At 47.6% G+C, this 17,621-nt stretch overlaps 6 protein-coding genes across 6 annotated transcripts; 3 read left to right on the top strand and 3 right to left on the bottom strand.

Annotated features, from left to right (window-relative positions):
* The first annotated feature begins 76 nt into the window (after positions 1 to 76).
* Positions 77 to 726, top strand: FOBCDRAFT_232272 (acyl-CoA N-acyltransferase). Its single transcript, XM_031191110.3, has one exon. The coding sequence runs from the start codon at positions 86 to 88 to the stop codon at positions 683 to 685; it is 600 nt and encodes a 199-aa protein (XP_031032341.2). The 5' UTR covers positions 77 to 85; the 3' UTR covers positions 686 to 726.
* Positions 727 to 728: 2 nt separating this feature from the next.
* FOBCDRAFT_280060 (uncharacterized protein) lies at positions 729 to 1,727 on the bottom strand (the record flags this gene model as incomplete). The annotated part of the gene is made up of 4 exons (XM_059611571.1): positions 729 to 962; positions 1,015 to 1,110; positions 1,220 to 1,423; positions 1,473 to 1,727. The coding sequence occupies 4 exons, from the start codon at positions 1,725 to 1,727 to the stop codon at positions 729 to 731; spliced, it is 789 nt and encodes a 262-aa protein (XP_059465976.1).
* Positions 1,728 to 4,820: 3,093 nt separating this feature from the next.
* Positions 4,821 to 6,822, bottom strand: FOBCDRAFT_232271 (uncharacterized protein). Its single transcript, XM_031191108.3, has 3 exons — positions 6,505 to 6,822; positions 5,757 to 6,436; positions 4,821 to 5,700 (listed from the first exon to the last, which is right to left on the bottom strand). The coding sequence occupies exons 1-3, from the start codon at positions 6,630 to 6,632 to the stop codon at positions 5,012 to 5,014; spliced, it is 1,497 nt and encodes a 498-aa protein (XP_031032339.2). The 5' UTR covers positions 6,633 to 6,822; the 3' UTR covers positions 4,821 to 5,011.
* Positions 6,823 to 11,749: 4,927 nt separating this feature from the next.
* FOBCDRAFT_232269 (uncharacterized protein) lies at positions 11,750 to 12,905 on the bottom strand. The gene is made up of 5 exons (XM_059609891.1): positions 12,879 to 12,905; positions 12,595 to 12,823; positions 12,476 to 12,526; positions 12,124 to 12,420; positions 11,750 to 12,069 (listed from the first exon to the last, which is right to left on the bottom strand). Exons 3-5 carry the CDS (start codon positions 12,518 to 12,520, stop codon positions 11,887 to 11,889), a joined length of 525 nt encoding a protein of 174 aa, XP_059465975.1. The 5' UTR covers positions 12,521 to 12,526; positions 12,595 to 12,823; positions 12,879 to 12,905; the 3' UTR covers positions 11,750 to 11,886.
* An 808-nt stretch (positions 12,906 to 13,713) lies between these two features.
* On the top strand, positions 13,714 to 14,874 carry FOBCDRAFT_244156 (uncharacterized protein; the record flags this gene model as incomplete). The annotated part of the gene is made up of 1 exon (XM_031191106.2): positions 13,714 to 14,874. The coding sequence occupies one exon, from the start codon at positions 13,714 to 13,716 to the stop codon at positions 14,872 to 14,874; it is 1,161 nt and encodes a 386-aa protein (XP_031032337.2).
* Positions 14,875 to 15,599: 725 nt separating this feature from the next.
* Positions 15,600 to 17,458, top strand: FOBCDRAFT_146630 (Alpha/Beta hydrolase protein; the record flags this gene model as incomplete). The annotated part of the gene is made up of 5 exons (XM_031191105.2): positions 15,600 to 15,860; positions 15,909 to 16,137; positions 16,187 to 17,008; positions 17,065 to 17,250; positions 17,301 to 17,458. 5 exons carry the CDS (start codon positions 15,600 to 15,602, stop codon positions 17,456 to 17,458), a joined length of 1,656 nt encoding a protein of 551 aa, XP_031032336.2.
* Between the last annotated feature and the right edge of the window lie 163 nt (positions 17,459 to 17,621).

Raw genomic sequence — 17,621 nt, 5'->3', positions numbered from 1 at the left:
TGCATTCCTCACTGATAAGATATGGACAGTGTCAGCAGCATTTCGCCCATCTTACTCCCTAATCAAGCCCTATCTAGCGACAACTATGACAATCCCCGAGACAAACGTCACCATTGAGCCAGGATATCGTCCTGGCTTGCTAGCCAGATGTCTTGAGATGCACATAGCCTACTACCATCCATATAACTCCTGGGGTCTTGCGTTCGAAACCTCCCTCGCCAAAAGCTGGGCCGACCTCATCCAAAGACTCACCAACCCTCGCAACCAAATCTTCGCAGCAGTTCAGTCAACACCCTCTGACAATTCCGCTGACTTCACTCAAAAGATTGTGGGGACTATCTTGATCGACGCAGAGCACCTTCAACAGCCCAACACGGCTCAAATACGTGGCTTCATCGTTGACGAGCGAGCTCGTGGGCTTGGAGTAGGGAAGCGCTTGATGGCGACAGCGATGGATTTTATCGAGCAGCAGAAGTTCGACAAAGTTACGCTTTTTACATCGAATACCCAGGAAGCTTCCTTGTATCTTTATAAGAAGGCGGGCTTTGTCGTGGTGAAGGACGAGCAAAAGATTCTGTGGGATGTGCCGATGAATGAGTTGCAGCTTGATTGGACACGACCATCTGTCGCAACGCAAGGATTCGATGAGCAAGATGCAAATGGACTTAAGAAAAGTGATCTATAGAGGAAATAAAGGATATTGGATAAACAGAAACCCGTACAAACCACTAGACGATCCCAAGATTGACATCTCTTTTGCGACCTTGAACCCAATTGCCTGGATGAGACATGTACAATTGAACCTTATCCCAATGCTGAACCAACCGAGCAACCAAAGAAACAAGAAGTATCAGCATCGGCGTCAACAAAAAGAATGAGAGCTTGGTAGGTCCCAAAAAGTCAGGGATTGCTTCCTCCTGCATAGAGAGGATTGCCGCCGCGAGGGTAATGGGCGACACAACCTGCCAAGGTGAATCAGCACATTTACACGCACATCGTATGTGATAAACACACGTAGAGTAGAAAGCAGCTAAGAACTTGTGTACTTTCAGCAACTTGGGCCTGCATGCGGGAAATCCGGTATTGTTCGTCGATGTTGTGGAGATTTAGCTATGTCGGTGTGAGTGTCGTCCCGTGTCATTGGGGACTGCCTTACTGTTCTTTCGTGCTCGTCACAAAGGGTGCGGATATTGTATAATTCCTTCAAGCAGTTCCTTACCTCTGCGAAAGTTTGCTCAATAGACACCATTGATTGGCGTCCATAGCGTGTTTGCATATGGTCCGGATAAGTGAAGTTATCCCAGCAGTCGATGGTTGTCTCCAAGCACACGACCAGCTCGGTCAACTTGCGTCTTGCATGCCGAAGCCATGCCAACGGCTGTTGGGATTCTTTGCTAGCCAATGCAAAGTCAAACTCATCGACCTGCGCAAGAATTAGTTGTGTTCGAAATCCGGAGCATTGGAGTAATTACATATGTTTCCACTCTCTCTTTAAATCTTTGTGCTGTGTTCATCCATTCGTCCTTGAAAACAACTAGTTGGTGTTGAAGAGAGATCAGGAAGTAGTCATCGGGATTTAAGATCGGCATATCAGCATCGTGTTTTCCGGTGGTAAAAGGGTCGACCTGCATGCCTCTGTCACAATAATCTTCAACGCATTGCCTCTCATCTTCAGATTGAAAGTATGTATCGACAAAACAATAGCCAGTCCAAATTCCGTCGCCCATTGGCGTAATGCATACTGCAATTTGTGCTTGACAAAGGTAGTCGATCGTGGGGCTTATCGGAGAATTGCATCGAAGACAGCTCATATTATGAATCTTTCTCAGGGGACTACCATCTCGTCTGAACCGTATGTCTCGTGGCTCATGTTGGGTCAGTTTCCATGAGTAGAAGGGCAAATGGAATGAGAGCTCATATGTGACGAGACCTTGTGGCTATGTATGGAATAAGTTAAATTGACGGAGGATTTTACATGGTGCGTCATGCTTACCTTGGACAGGACTCCTATATAAGGCTGAAAAGCAATATATGAGTATAAAAAGTGTACTAAAGCATTCCTTTGATACCCAGGAGCCGTTGCCATTACACTGACAAATGCATGGCTATCTGGGTTCATAATAAAGCTAGAGTTATATCAGCATGGAAGTTTCGAAAGACGATAGAAGCTCCTAGAAGTTCTTACACCAGTCTACGGTCTGTGTTAGGCTTTTTGAAACCCCCGTTAGATGGCGACTCGTGGAATCTCTAATATCTCAATTACCACTGATGCTCAATTTGGGAAGAGGAGAGGTCTACCTTTTCCACGAGTCTAATATACATCCCGTGGGAAGTCAGAGGCTTCCGGTTGCCATTGCTGGTCGAAACTATGCCGTTGCTCGTTCTGTCATCAATAAGACATGACTTTCTGGATGAGATATTGGAGCTGTTGGACTGTAGTTCTTGAAGCTCGTTTGAGTGACAGAAATGGTTGACCACTTCGGCTTGATACCTACGTCGGGGCCCCTTGCCACCGTTGGTTATGAACCAATCAACCAAGTTTTTCGCCCCAATCTTTTCAGGATCAGCGTATATATCATTCAAAATCTTAAGCATTCCTTGCGCAAGCTCCGGGCTTTGTTGAAGATTCCCATTGTCTTTGACTCCCTCAGACTCTGCAGCACTTTTAGCGAGAATCTGGTTACTTATATAGTCTACCAGCTGCGCCAGCTTATCATGACTTCTCACTTTTCTTTTTAAGGGGCCGTGCCTATGTCTCTTTGTTGTCGTTTTGTTGCTCATTATGATCCCAAGAAACTCCTTAGTAATTTTATTAATGTAAATGATTAATAAATGATTCGCCTTAATACCAACCCATAAATTATTTTCCGAAGGGGGAAAGATGAGAGAATGGTTGGTAGTACAAGGTTCGATTATGAACCTCCAAAAGTTCAGATATGTGATAATACGGGGGTGGACACAACTCTTATATAGGTAGCTAGGCCACTATCAAGGCGACACAACATATTAGGCAGAAAAGGGTAGAGTCTTCACTCGTGTAACTTTACAGGTATACATGTTTAACATGGATAATTCCCATTACGGTTACATTAGACGATATATTAGACGACAGGCAGTGTCACACAATGACATGATACGACATGTATAAAACTCAACCCAGACCGTGCAGTACTTAGCTTCATCATTAATACGTAATTTTCGCGAGATCGCCTTCAGAATTTCTCTCACTGAAGGGGTTTAGACGCTCGAGCAAGGCGAATCTAGCCCCTCAACAGATATTTGGCATTTCTTGAAAATGAGTATTCTACTTTATTTAAGTATCATTCTCAAGCCCTCCCTCCCATCGTGGTAACAGATCTTATGTCCTTGTATTCTGACTGGATAAGTCGACCGAGTCTCCCGTGGTGTCACCACTGATACTGATCTGGGTGTCGTACTCTGACCACTCTTCTCTTCTACTTCGCAACATTGGCATCTCGATTTGTTGCATCCAGTGCATTGGATTATGGAAGATTCAGTGTGTGATGTCCGACAACTGCAGCATGTCCAAAACTAAATCGCTTTTTCCTTTCTACGCCGTCGTAACTGTGAGATCCCTTCCCTGGACACGATGACATTTGGCTGCTCCAGCCAGCTTCCACATAGGGTTTCATAGCCTGAAATGGAACCGGGCATGATTGCTAGAAGTGGTTGATCAGTTCTTGATAGCAAGAAGAGGTTTTGTGTAAATGAATCGTTGAGTTTGTCCCAGTCAAAGATGCGAGGTCGCGAGACGAGCTTTTATAATGCAGCAATAATGGTTGTTCTGAGCATCACTGAGGAATACTTCGAGTGACTGATGCCCTGTTCTATGGATAAACCATTCACGGTAAGGTCCAAATGTGCTATTCACTGTTTCAGCTGAGATCTGTCGCTGAGAGCTTAGACTCACCACGCAGACCTTAGTGTTATTCACTGTTGATTGATAGTTAGAGCTTATGATGCTTCAACGAGACATACCAAGTCAAGACACGGAAAAAGCCCAGTTAACTCAAGCTTCCAGAAGGCAATATGCACATGTTATTTGGTGTCAAAACTTATTGCCAAGAGCTTATAATTGCTGCATAGAACTTAGAAAGTTGGTCCTATGTTAATAAAAGCATATAAAATCTACATTTTATATAACTTTCTAAAATTAAAGTAACTCATTTTTAACTATTTATTTTAACTATTTATTTTAATTATATATTTCATTTATAGATCTTTATTAAAGTTATCTTAAGAAGAATTATAGCAGTAGGGAAATACTTTAGGAAAGTAAAACAAATAATAAAAAATATCTAAGCAGAATATTCAGGTTAACCTTCTGTCCCTGAATATTTTTTAAGTCGACAATGGCCATCCCTGAATGCGCTGTCACGGAGTAGCTCATGAATCGCCGGCCTCAATGCTGAATTACTCCTGATCCTCAGGCTCAGGAATTACCGTTTACATGTTCTAGCCAGACCCAATATCAGTTACTTAGAGCCAAACTCAGTTCTACCAGAAGTTCATTTTTTACATCTAAAGTCCCACTCTTTCACAATCTCACAACAACCTTTTGAGTCAAAACAAACTCAACAATACAAAGACCTGATATCTCTTTGGGAGATGGCACAGACCAGAAAGGCTAATGCGAAGACCGGCGTTCAGGATGAGAAGATATAAACTCCTTAAACTTTAGGGTTTGTTCATACTCAAGTCTCCTAAAGAGGATCTAAGACTTCCGCAAACCTTCGAGGGATCGAGGTGAAGTCTGGTGTTACATGCGCCGAGCGTAGTGACTTGTCGGGAGGACCAAATGAACAGTTAAACTTCAAGTATATTCAGGCTTTGCTGTACCTCTCCCTTCCTCGTAGATCTATATCCCATTACATTCTCTATTTATACACCCGACTCCCATGTATTGATCTTCAAACTGTAGACATGGGGAATTGAAACGCCGATCGACACTGTAAAGCACAAAACTCCAGCACTAAAAAATAAGAACCGGTTACCAAGGCATACCGTTTTGCTTGATCAGATCATCCTCGGAAGTCTTGAAGCTCTCCGACTCCTTGAGGAACTGCTTGTGGAAAGTCTCGAGGAGAACTCCAGGGAAAACAGCACCGACGGCCTGGACGAGACGATCCTCCTTGCCGATCCAGACGTGCTTGATGAATTTTCCGTCGCAGCCTGAGCGGCTCTCGGGAAAGCCGTTGGCCTCGGTACAAGGCAGGGAGAGAATCTCATCGGGATACTCGTAGCGGATGAATGTGCCGAAACCGCCCTGGTCAGTTGGTTGCCAGCCCTTTCGGTTGCGGAACTCAGTGCAGCCGGGGAATTTGCCGCCGTCGTTGGCACAGTCATCCCACTCCTTGAAGATCTCGTATGTCTTGTTCTTGTTCTGCATGATCATGAAACCAGTGTTCAGGAACAGGTTTCCTCGTCGGTCGCGGTTATGCTGGGTGTCGGGATCGTAGGGGAGGGCGAGGGAGTTGTTCTGGGGAGAAATGCTCCAGTAGTTCATGAGCCACTCTAGGGGAAGGTCGAGACGGTTGAAGAGAGCGTCAGAGTCGATGAAGACACAGACGTCGTGCTTCTTCAGAACCTGCGAGAGGACGGAGGGCTTCTTCCATGAATCGCGACGGTCGGGGTAGCCGTTGATCTTGATGTGGTAGTACTGGTATCCGTGGATTTTGGCTATTGAGACATTAGTACGCAGCGAGCGCTGGGGGAGGGTGAAGCGAAGGACGTACAGTAGACCCAGTGGTTCAGTGTGCCACCGGATGGGCCGTGGACTTCTCGGCTCTTGTTCCACGTCATTTCGTCGGACCAGATCTGGCCGGGCTTATCGAAGCGACGACTCTCGAGGTCGATGATGCAGAGCTTCTTGCCGAGGGGCTTGGTCCAGATGGGCTTGTCGGAGGGAAGCTTGGAGGGCCAGTGGCCGTAGGGGTAGTATTCGGGGTCGTTGACCTTTACGGCGGGCTTGATCCATTGCTCAGGCGTGAAGGCATCGAGGTTAGGACCGGTGGGCGCTTCGGGAATGGCGGGAGCTTCAGGTGTTTCTTCGACTTCGGTTTCGGGGACGAACTCTTCTTCATGCTCATGGACGTGCTCGTGTTCGTGCTCCTGCTCCTGCTCTTGCTCTTGCTCCTGCTCCTGCTCAGCGGCGGGCGAAGCAGCGGCAGGAGTAGGAGAGGCATTCGCAGCAAGCTCCTCAGCCTCAGCAATCTCCTCAGGATCGCTGGGCTCCTCCGCAGGATCAGCCTCAGGCTTATCGGGCGTGACAGCATGGTGATGCTCCTCGGGCTTGGGCGTCTCAGCTACGACCTCAACAGCGGGTGTCGCGCCGATCTCTTCATCTTCGCCGGGTACGAAAGTCGGTGCAGCAGCGGCGGCTTCTTTCTCGGGAACAAAAGGCGCGGGCTCGTCGCTGTTAAAAAGAAAAATTGTCAGATAAAGTTTATCGCTGCGAAAAGAGGGGGAAATGGAAGGGCTTACACTCCGCTCTTTGCGGCTGGTGTTGACTCGGAGGGAGAGTTGAGGTGGAAATGCGCAAGACCGAGAAATATGGTGACGAAAACGACGGCGGCCAAGAGCACGGCTCTGTTTGACCTTGGAACGGCCATTTTCCGGCGATCGGACGATTAATTGCTGTGTGATGGATGATAAAGAATGTAAGGAAACGAATGTCAGAAAGCAAGAAAAATAAAAAATAAAGTAAAACAGGAAAGTGACAGACAGCTCAGCTCAGAGAGGGGAATAAAGGAATAGAGACAGACCCCTGACTCTCTTTTTAACCAGGGGGTTCTTACTTTAGATACAGTATCTTTTTCTCTCCCTACCGTAGCGATCTTGTTGTGCTTGTCTCAGTACAGGTAGCGCTTCATAACGGTTGGTCAAGGCTTGACGCCTCGTTGATCCACTGTAATCAATCTGTGACAACGCCTGAGAAAAAAAGGGGACCATGAGGCCACGGTAGTTGGGAATTAACCTTGCTGCTTTGTTTCTGATGAATTGTTATTTCGCGGATTAGATTGATGGGATTGAAGATTGTCTTCATAAGGTTATTATTAGAGTCTTTGCTCATGGTGATACTGTACTGGGCACTGTAGGTTGCACGCGATGCGGGGGTGCTTACGCTTACTTTTTGGTGTTGGTCCCTTTAATGGATCCTTTCCGCCAAGCAATTTCTTACCAGATCTCGTCACTCTTCCCGCGTGTTTCTCGAAGCGCATCGCCAGAATTGCTCTTTCGAGAGCTTTGCCATCAAGTACTGCGCTTTTTGGGTTGAAGAGCCATTCTTCTAGCACCGTCAGCGCTCCCAATCTCACATCATCACCATTCAGCGCTTGATCATGTGCCACTACATCGAAAATTACAACCCAAATCTAAACTTTGAATGTTGCAGGGCTGTAACTCTGTTTTCCTCCTCCCGAAACTGCCGTCGCTAGCATCAGACTCAACGGTCGGGCGCCACGATTTGAGCCAAACCAGCCCTCTGCCTCAACAACGCCCCTCAAATGTCCACTGCTATCGTCAGTTGATGCTTCACAGTTCAGTCGTTGAATAGGAGAAACATTCTCCTCTATCGATTACTTCTATCTTCATTTGAGCTGTAAAAGAGGGGGTTCCTTGTTATAGCACGATTCCTCAGCTGAAGCTAAAGACGCCACTTGAAACGGGTTTTAATTGGATGGCTGCTGGGCTCCGCCCCCTTGCTTTGACGATGATGCTCATGGCTGGGAGTCATTCCTGTAGGAATATCCGTACACCGTACTCTGAGCCTTATCATCTCGGCACTGTCAATTCTCCATTTGTAAGTTTCAAGAAAAATAACTGCTCTTCAGTGACTGTCGCGATAACCTGATCCGATGGCCAAGTCCCGATAAACCCCTGGACTAGCCCTGTCTTTGTCCTCAGATTCTGATCCCTGTCACCTGAAAACGCATTCTGTTAATAGCGCGCCCAGCCGCCAATCAGCGTCCGACTATCTGTCCCACCCTAGACTAACGATGTTTTGGGCCTTGGTCCCTCCACGCTATCGATTTGTTTCAACTCCTTTTTGTCACGCTATTGAAGCTATCGCCAGTTTTTGCGGCGCTGGTTCAGGGGCAAATAATTTTTGTACAAAGTTTGTGGCTCTTTAGTCTCAGGTACTAGCAACTGTCATTTTCATAGCATTACAATTCCTTGTTTATTGCACTGCGGGCTTGTGATTTGTAAGGCTTCAGTGGCCAACGTGACTCTGGTGAAGGGCCATCCATATATACTTGACGAACACTTATGGTGCTTTTATCAGCCTTGGCCCCAGCGGATCGAAGTTTGGCGCTTGCTTTTTCACAACCAAACTGGTACGCCAGCAACAGTGCCTGGTCAAGAAGCTCCTGTCTTGTGCGACTCCTCCTGGGTTTCTTGTCACCTCTTTTCGCGGCGTGATCAAGCCATGAAATGAGCACTTCGATGGCTTTGACATTTTCTCTATGAACAGCAATATCGAGTGGACTTCTCTGGTGGGTGTTTCGGGCCTTGTACGAGGCGCCCTTCTCGAGAAGCATTTGTACATGCTCAGAGACTCCAGTGGAACAGGCTCGATGGAGAGGGCTCATCCCGAATTTATCATAGGCGTTGGCTGCAAGGCCAATCTTGATGAACTTTTTGAGAAGATAATTGTGCTTGTACCTGACGCTGAGATGGAGACAGGTTTGCCCAAAACCATCAATGGCTTTGAAGTCTGCACCACGTTTCAAGAGAAGTCTTGCTGTTTTGACTGAAAGGCATCGAATAGCTTCATGCAGTGGCGTCATACCATTCTCGTCCCTTGCGTTTATTTCCCCACCAGCATCAAGGAGTGCAATCATTGCAGATGCGTTGTCGTTGATGCTAGCGTAGTGTAGAGGCGTTCGTCTATTGCCATCTCTGGCGTTTGTCATACCTTGTCGCGAACAGAGGAGCTTGCTGACTAGTGAACCCTCAAACCATATAGCAACAAGATGGAGCAGCGTGGCCCCGTCCCTGGTTCTCCCGAGCTCTCTATGGGACGTGTCAGTCAAATACTCAACCCCCTTCCTCCATCCAACCTGCGCTGCAAGGTGAGCTGGCGACATGCCGCGCTTGTCCTTCAGGTATGGGTCTGCTCCAGATATTACCAGCACTTCTAGTGCATGTATATTTCTGTTTGAAGCAGCTATATGCATTGGCGTTAGACCATCTCGGTCTTGTGAATTGAGATCTGATACACTGTAACACGAGAGATCAAAGCGGTCCAAGTCCCAACCATGCTCCATAATCCAGTGAAGCATATTCCGTCCTTGATGATCAAACTTGAGGGATTTCAACTTGTATTTCCGTTGGAGCAGATGTACCACATCCTCCCAGTCCTGACTTGCGCATAGATGGAGTAGATCATATCGATCAGAAGCGCCTCTTAGCAAGAGTCCATGTGTTGGAAGACGGTCAATGATCCACGCCAACTTTTCCTTGCGCCCAAAGTAGGCGTAGTGCGCAAGTGCATTCATTCTGGATTCTTGGTCAACCAGGAAAACCTGGTTATGATCCTCGCGAAGAATTCGTTCCTCCATGTTTGTCCAACCATGGACGCCAGCCCACAGAAGTTGTGAAGTCCCGTACGCTTGCCTGGTAGAAGGGGGCTTTGGCTTTTCAGTCATGTCCAATATCCTCAACAGAAATGGTTCCCATATCTTGTGCCTGAAAGCCATAGAATAAGGAGATTCTTCCATATCAGCCTTGAAATATATATTCACACGAGGGTGGTTAAGTAACTTATCAGCCCCCTGAATATTCTTGGAAGAGATCGCAACGTGAAGCGGAGTGCCATTATCGCCAACTGCATTGACATCGATGTTTGTAAATTCAAGGAGCCTCTCCATATAAAATGTGTCTTCGATACAAGAGGCTGCGTGATGTATAGAAGCCCGTTGTCGGTAAGCATGATAGTTAACTTCGATCTCATTGCTTTCGAGCAGGGCTTGAAATGAGTCTCTTCTTCGGCATATGATAGACCATGAGAGAGGTGTGACGGTGCCAGCGAGGTAGTTTATGTTGACTCCACGACGGAGAATAGCGCCGACAAGGCGTGGCAAGTCACCCAAAGCAATAACTCTGAAAAGAGTCATCGTCCGAGAACTCTCCAGTGGCAGATGAGCAGCAGGATACCTCGAAAGGTACGGCATTTTACCACCATCGTCCTTTGTCGGTAACTGGTACCACAGCAGATAGCATAAGCATCCATTCATGGTACTTAGAAAATTTATAATCTTGACGTCTTGTTCAACTGACGGCGAAGCTTCTTTGTAGTGCTGGAACCAATTCCGAACGGCATACGCAAGACAAGAGGTCTTGGACATACTGTCGACATGTGAGTTTGTTAGTTCGTCAATTTGTGTGAGTTGTTCGTGATTTGGCACGAGACCAGAGAATGTTTCGCGGAGAGAACGGAGGGCTTCGGTCATGGCTCCGTACGTTTCCAGCCAACTCTCAGGACGGCGTCGCTCCAAATGCATGGTTTTCAAACAGATATTAAGCATGATTGATTGACCTTCAGAGTTTGACACTGTTAACTCAGAGATAATCGATTGATTTCTTGGGGAGTGCATGTCCAAGCTCATTGACAGCATGTCTTTGACAGAGACATGAACGAACTGAACTGAGTTGTTGTCGATCTTGACCATGTACTCGCATGCTTGAACCAGATACTCTTCAAAGTCTGCAGCCTGAGCTTTAAGATCTTCCAGGTCTTCATCTTGTTCAATCCCCTCCATATCAATCATTACTGCCATGGTAGCAAGCTGGGTTGGAGAAATACTTTCTTTACAGAGTCGAAGGATGGTAAAAGCAATCTTTGCCTTTTGCCTGTACCGGCTCGAAATATTGCTGAGAAGTTGACAATAAAAGTCAACTAGATCATCGGATGTCTTGTCAAGCCCGGTGAGCGAAGCCTTGATCTTGTCCCGAGTCCATTGGACGGTACCATTCGAAAACTGTTTCCAAGCCAAGGTCGCAAAGAGGAAGTTCCCTTGAGCCTTCTTGACTATCTTTGCTTCGATGGTGGAAGCCATAGATAACGATAATTTTGATTCCTGGAGGCTACTGCGAACTTTCATTTGAACGAACTCATCGACGTTCTTTCGGGTATTCTCGTTGTCTATGCTGATCACAGCAGCATCTGTGCGCTGTAGAAACCCATATGGGGGCTGCTCGCGATGGGATAGCAACATCCTTACACGACCGCTGGCATCGCTTTCGACAAGATCGCGTAGTTTATCCACTATAGTCGGTGGGTTTTCATTATGTCGAAGAGCTTCATCCATGGCGTCGATGACCAGTTGAAATATGATACCTCGAGATCGCTTGACTATTGTCTGAAAGCATTCCCAAAGACTCTTCTCGGTGTCTGGAATCTTGCTCGGATCGAAATCGAGGTACCTAATGACACTAGCACATCGTGAGTCACCTAGTATCTGGTCAAGAACTGATCGGATGAAAGAGTCCGATGTCTTCCTCTCAGGGTCCTTGTCATCAAAAAAGAAGGATATCGGTTTCCAAATGACTGGAGAGGAAGCAATATCGCTTTGGCTGTTCAGGAATTCAACGATGCTCTTCATAAGTACTGTCTTGCCTGATCCAGGAACACCATATAGCCAAAGTGTTTGTTGCCCTTGAAGTACTCTCCAAGATTTGAACTCAGGAAGTTCCAAAAACCACCTTGACGATCGAGTCCATCCTCCCGGTATCTTGCTTAGGACAGTATCATGGTCAACAGCTCTGAGCTTGGAGAGAAATTCGCGTTGGGATGAATCAAAGTCTGTAACGAGCCAACATCAGTTGGATTGCCGTACAAGCCACATGAAGCTTGTGCTATTTCTACCTACAAGGCTGTTCTGAAGTCTCAATCAAGCTATCCATCAACTCCTCAATACAGTTGAACACAGTCCGATAGCAAGAGTCAGAGGGCGTCAGGTACTTGCACAAACCCCTATGATCAGCTTCCATAGGTATCGGAGTCTCGTTGGGGAGATGCAAAATGGCAGAGAATTCATCAACGACCTAGAAGCATAAAATCAGAACATTTGAATACTCAAAGACTACCAGTCAACCTACCAGAGAACCTAAGCCAGAAGTTTCATGCCTCTCATAAAGACTGAAGATCTGAAGCCTCATGCCTCGCTCGACAAATTGGGAGCAGATGGTCCCGAGTTCAGTGGACTTTGGGGCAAGAGCTTTCAGTAGATCCTCGCGCATCTTACCAGCAGTCAAAACGTTGGCAAACTTAGCTAATAACTTGGACCAGTATGCAATATCGGCCCCTCGATGAGGTGTTCCGAGGAAGATGACACCCGCCACTGCTTCCTCAATCGAACCATAACGAGTTTCTTTTTCGTGCGCAATTACAAGCGCCTGAATGACAAAATCAGCTCTCATTCGCTCCGAATCGATCATCCGTCGTCCTAACCTGTTTGAACACGATGCCTCCAAGACTATGACATACGAAGATCATTTTTCGCTGCTCAAATCATTAGCCTGGACCAAAACTGACGATTCTTGAGGAACCAGGATGCTCAGGATACATACGTCTGCTTCTTTGTTCTTGCGCCGAAAGTTGCGGATTCCCTCGAGAAGCGAAGTTGCAAAGTCCCTAATGTTAGACTTGGACTGCGTAAAAGCGACAGCAGCATTATACCCAAAGGTCAAAACTCGAGCATTTGGAACATCGTGAGGGAGAAAGTCCCTAAGCCACAGCTTTTCCCCGTCTCTCCAAGTCTTGCAGGCATGGCCTCCGAGCCCGTGAATTGCAACAACACTTGGCGAGGCAATTGAGTTAGCAGCGCATGAGAAAAGTGGACCCGACTGCCTACTCTACTTCTGTCTGGATATGCGAGGCACTCTCGAGGTCTGGATCAGGCCATAGCTGAATTAGCCCAAGCAGTGGTGTTTCAACAACGGGTTTCGGTTGTCCTGCTGAGGCCCCGCTGGGAACTAATTGACTAGCTCCCGAAGCTTCGGGTACCGGGTTCGACCCTTGAGCGCTATGCTTTGTCCTGGTGTGCAGACGCTTCATCTGAACTCAAGCTGTCCGTCCCACAAGTAGCAACAGAGATCACTTATTACACCTGTCGACGTTTGCAGAGAATGCGAAATGCCTCAGCTCAGCCTGCATTGGGCGGTCTCTCACGGCAGAACCACAGATGCGTCTCGGCATCGAATGAGAGGGGTACTAAAATAGTGAAGCTGCTCAAGTGTCTAACATTACTAACGTCAATCTCACCTATGATATGCTATATAGGAAGTGTGATCTATGTTGCTTCCTTTTCTTTGATAGGCATTTCCACGGCACCTTTCTGAGAAGTCTAAGTTAATGTAAGCCATATTGATATCTCGGCAGAATAGATCAAAACAACACAGCAAAAATAACATCTCGATTGCAATACGCTGGAGATATGGCATCAAAATCTGTCAACATAGCTATCGAACAATCTGAAACAGGAGCTTACTCAAGGTCTTGTTTCGCATCGCCATCCTTATCATTTAACGCTCGTGTTTCCCATATAAACAAAACATGCTAGGAGCATAACGCACCATCTGCCGGCCCAAGCTTTCACATACCCAGTAAACTAAATAAACATCTGGCATATAAACTGGGATAGATGTCCAAAATGCCGTGGGAACTCTCCATACTCAGCTATTTACGAAATGCTGTTCAAGATATCTTTGCTTTCGGCATTATTGCCCTCGGTGATGGCAGCTGCAACGACATGCAAACTGCCAAGAACCGATGCCCACTTTAGTGTTGGACATGGGTTTCAGGACGACTGTATTTCTGGAACGGGTACGATCCAGGGTTACATGATCTTTGTCGATTTTTCCGACGCTCAATCACCAGCTTCTGAATCCGTCAAAGACCTTCGTGATCTTCTTGTACCAGGAGCAGCAAAATGGTACCAGACAGCCAGCTACGGCCAGCTTGAACTCAATATCACAGCCGATACCTCCAAGTTCTACCGCATGCCCAAATCTGCAGCATCTTATAGATGGGAAGAAGGCTTCAGTGCTGAACAGCATCTATCTTATATCCAAGATGCTCTTGACGCATATACAAGCAACGGCGCGAGAGCACCACCAGCCGAGACAGACATTCTTTACATCGCGACAACACGCAACAATGACAAGATGACCCGATCACTCGGATCCAGCTTCAGCGTCTCTACACGGAATGGGAAACTCGTCTCCAGAAGAGCTGTCACTTTCGGCGCCGATCCCTACATCTCGTGGGGCTATAAGGCGGTCAATCACGAGACAGGACACTCGATGTGTTTGCCCGACTACTACCCTAATACGCCGGACCTGCTGACTGGCTACTACACTGGAGGATGGAGTATCATGGGAAATGTGGGAGGAGTAGCGCCTGATTTCTTTGCTTGGGATAAATGGAGACTTGGATGGTTGGCCGATGAGGCCATTGACTGCGTTCTTGAACGTGGCACGACAAAGCATACGTTGACTCCCGTTGAAGTTGAGGGCGGTGTCAAGGCTGTTGTCGTTGCTCAGAGCGACACTTCTGCTTTGGTTGTTGAGGCTCGTGTTGCGAAAGGCGTTGATGGAAACATTTGCGCACCGGGAGTTCTTCTGTACACCGTTGATACAACGCTAGCCACGTCGGAGGGTTCGATCAAGGTCTTGGATGAAACGCCCGGATCGAACGGCTGCGGGGATGACAATGGCGCGGAACCATTGAACGACGGGACTTTGTCGATGAATGGGAAGAAGTCGTTTGAGGCCTCGGATTGGGGAGTTAAGGTCACGTTGATTGATGACAAAAATGACCAGTTCAGCATCGAGGTTCAGTACTCTTAGAATAGTTCAGCCAGCGTTACATTGCAGGCGAGAATTTGGGGAGAAATACACATCACTTATTGGCTGTACCATCTTGACCTGCAGAATAGACGACATTCACTTTACCCACGAGTCGTGAACTCCGACGGGATTTACGATCATGACTGGCTATAATCATGATGAGGGTAGTATCGGCCAAGTCCCCTCGGCCAATTCCAGGTCCATGGTTCCATCACTAGTGGTCGAGCTGCCAATTACGGTCCGATCACAAGAACCTTAACGGCCCGTTTGTGGTTCCCCATCGATATATCCGGGGTTTCAAGTCTCCCGATGTTTTGCCATACAAATTTCCAAAGGGTCCCCGCATGTTGTTTATTTGTGATTCCCCATGGGGAATACTCTTGCGTGCATCATTCGACTACGATTCAGCGAAAGGCGAACGGCAGTTGACCTCGGCAAACGTGAATATTCGGAATTGTGGTCGAAATAGGGAATGGCATGGTTGTAGCGTGGTATCCTGGTTGATAGTATACGTGATGCATTGAGGATTTTGATGGATTTTCTGGGAATTGTTCCGCATGACGTTTCTATTCTCCGCTCAAGGGCGTTCTAACCGGAGCTTTGGTCAACGGGAAGACCAAGACCGTGATTTTACCAAGCCCGTGGCAATAAATAAATAATCTCGAGTTCCACTGACGAGATGGTTCTGAGACTTGAGAAGTGTCACGCCAAGCCTTCTTTTCACCATGCCTTCTCTCTTGAAACTGGTCACTGCGGTCGCCCTTCTCACTGAAGGCGTTCTTGGACGACAAGCACCTTCGGTGCGAGTCAAGAATGGTACTCTTGAGGGCAAATATGTCGCTGGACTAGATCAAGATCTCTTCCTCGGTGTTCCCTTTGCTCAACCTCCTGTCGGCCAACTTCGTCTTCAGAACCCTCAGCCTTTGAACGAGACTTTCAAGGTCAAGAAGGTCACCAAGTATGCTGACTCTTGTGTTGGCTACGGGGTGGGTTTCTCTCTCATGTTCATGTGAAGCCTCACTGACATTGTGTAGAACAGCCCTGATCAGGGTCCCGCGACCTTCAGCGAGGACTGTTTGACTTTGAACATCGCCAGACCCGCTATGTCCAAGGGCAACAAGAAGGAGAAACTCCCAGTTGGTGTCTTTATCCACGGCGGAGGTTGGACCATGGACTTTAGCGCCAACGGCGTTTATAATATGAGCTTCATGGTAGAGGAGTCCGTCAAGATGGGCAAGCCCTTCATCGGAGTCTCCGTCGATTGTAAGCCGACCACCTAATGCCAATTAGACCTCTTTCTAACAATCAACAGACAGACTTTCCTTCTGGGGCTTCATGGCCAGCAAGGACATTCTCGATGCCGGAGTTGCTAACCTCGGCTTGAAGGACCAGCGCATTGCTCTGCACTGGGTCAAGGAGAACATCGCTGCCTTTGGCGGTGACCCTTCAAAGGTCACCATCTTCGGTGAGAGTGCCGGTGGAGGCAATGTCGGCTACCAAGCCATGGCTTACGGAGGCGTTGACGAGGGGCTGTTCCGTGGTATCATCGCCGAATCTGGAGCTGATGGGACTGATATGAAGAACTACACCGCACCTCAGCAGCGTTACGACACTATCGTCAAGGCAGTTGGCTGCGACAAGGAGTCCGATAAGCTTGCTTGCCTCCGCCAAGTCCCATTTGAGAAGCTGAACGCCACGAGCACCAAGATCCAGGGCAGCTTCTACCCTGTCGTTGACGATGACTTTGTCCCCGACTATCCCTCCAAGCTTCTCGCCAACGGAAACTTCACCAAGGTGCCTCTCATGGCTGGAACCAACGCTGACGAGGGTAGCTTCTTTGGGATGCCTGGTGTCGACTCCACTGAAGAGGCTGTTGCTCGCCTTCGATCAACTGGACTTGATGCCGACACCATTGACACACTCTTGGCTCTGTATCCCAACATCGATGCTCTCGGAATCCCCTCCGGTTACCGCTACAAGTCTAGTGATCCTGTCAAGAAGCAGTATAAGAGATGGGCTGCTCTGCAGGGTGACCAGCTCTTCATGTCGTGGAGACGTGCACGAACTGATGCTTGGTCTAAGCATAACGTGACTTCATATGCGTACCTGTTCGAGTCCCCCAACACCAACATGCGTAAGTATATCCCTCATACATTTGGGCTGATTTGTGTTGATTGACATGGACTCTAGCCGACTATATCGGAACTCCTCACTTTGTCGAGGTCGCTTACGTCTTCTACAACTTGCTCGGCCAAGGCTACGGCAAGGGTCAAGGCCCTCTTGTGAACGCATCAAAGGAGGTTCTCGACCTCGCCAAGCTTGTGAGCCATATGTGGATCAGCTTCATCACCGAGCTTAACCCCAACGAACACGGAAGTAAGTTTTTTATGTCCACTACATGTACGATATCAAACTAACCTTTGCAGTTTCCGGTGTTCCCGAGTGGCCTGTTTTCAACAATGGTGGCGGCTACGGCGAACACTTCTACTTCAATCCCAATGGATCGGTGGCCCAGCCTGATACTCTCCGGCTCGCTGGTACTACGTTTATGAACTCGGTTTCTGCTGACCAGTATGGAAGATAATCCTGAAAGGGATTCTCTCTTACTTTCTTCACTTACATAGTTGACAATCACCTATGAATTGGGGTACAAATCTAAACATAGTATCAATATCAGAATAATTTCAAAAGCGCTCTATCCGCAGTGACATCCCGCCGCGGCAACATCTTATCGGCAAAGGCACGGT

This window comes from Fusarium oxysporum, chromosome X (genome assembly GCF_013085055.1).
Source record: "Fusarium oxysporum Fo47 chromosome X, complete sequence".
Classification (NCBI taxonomy): domain Eukaryota; kingdom Fungi; phylum Ascomycota; class Sordariomycetes; order Hypocreales; family Nectriaceae; genus Fusarium; species Fusarium oxysporum.
This window is presented reverse-complemented; position numbering and strand designations above follow the sequence as displayed.

Coding starts and splice junctions, on each gene's coding strand:
- FOBCDRAFT_232272 (XM_031191110.3), top strand. CDS start 86: ATGACAATCCCCGAGACAAACGTCACCATTGAGCCAGGATATCGTCCT.
- FOBCDRAFT_232271 (XM_031191108.3), bottom strand. CDS start 6,632: ATGGCCGTTCCAAGGTCAAACAGAGCCGTGCTCTTGGCCGCCGTCGTT. Junction 6,437..6,504: donor CCAGCCGCAAAGAGCGGAGT/GTAAGCCCTTCC, acceptor TCTTTTTAACAG/CGACGAGCCCGCGCCTTTTG. Junction 5,701..5,756: donor ACTGAACCACTGGGTCTACT/GTACGTCCTTCG, acceptor ATGTCTCAATAG/CCAAAATCCACGGATACCAG.
- FOBCDRAFT_232269 (XM_059609891.1), bottom strand. CDS start 12,520: ATGATCTTCGTATGTCATAGTCTTGGAGGCATCGTGTTCAAACAG. Junction 12,421..12,475: donor GAGGCATCGTGTTCAAACAG/GTTAGGACGACG, acceptor TTTGTCATTCAG/GCGCTTGTAATTGCGCACGA. Junction 12,070..12,123: donor CTTCTGGCTTAGGTTCTCTG/GTAGGTTGACTG, acceptor TTATGCTTCTAG/GTCGTTGATGAATTCTCTGC.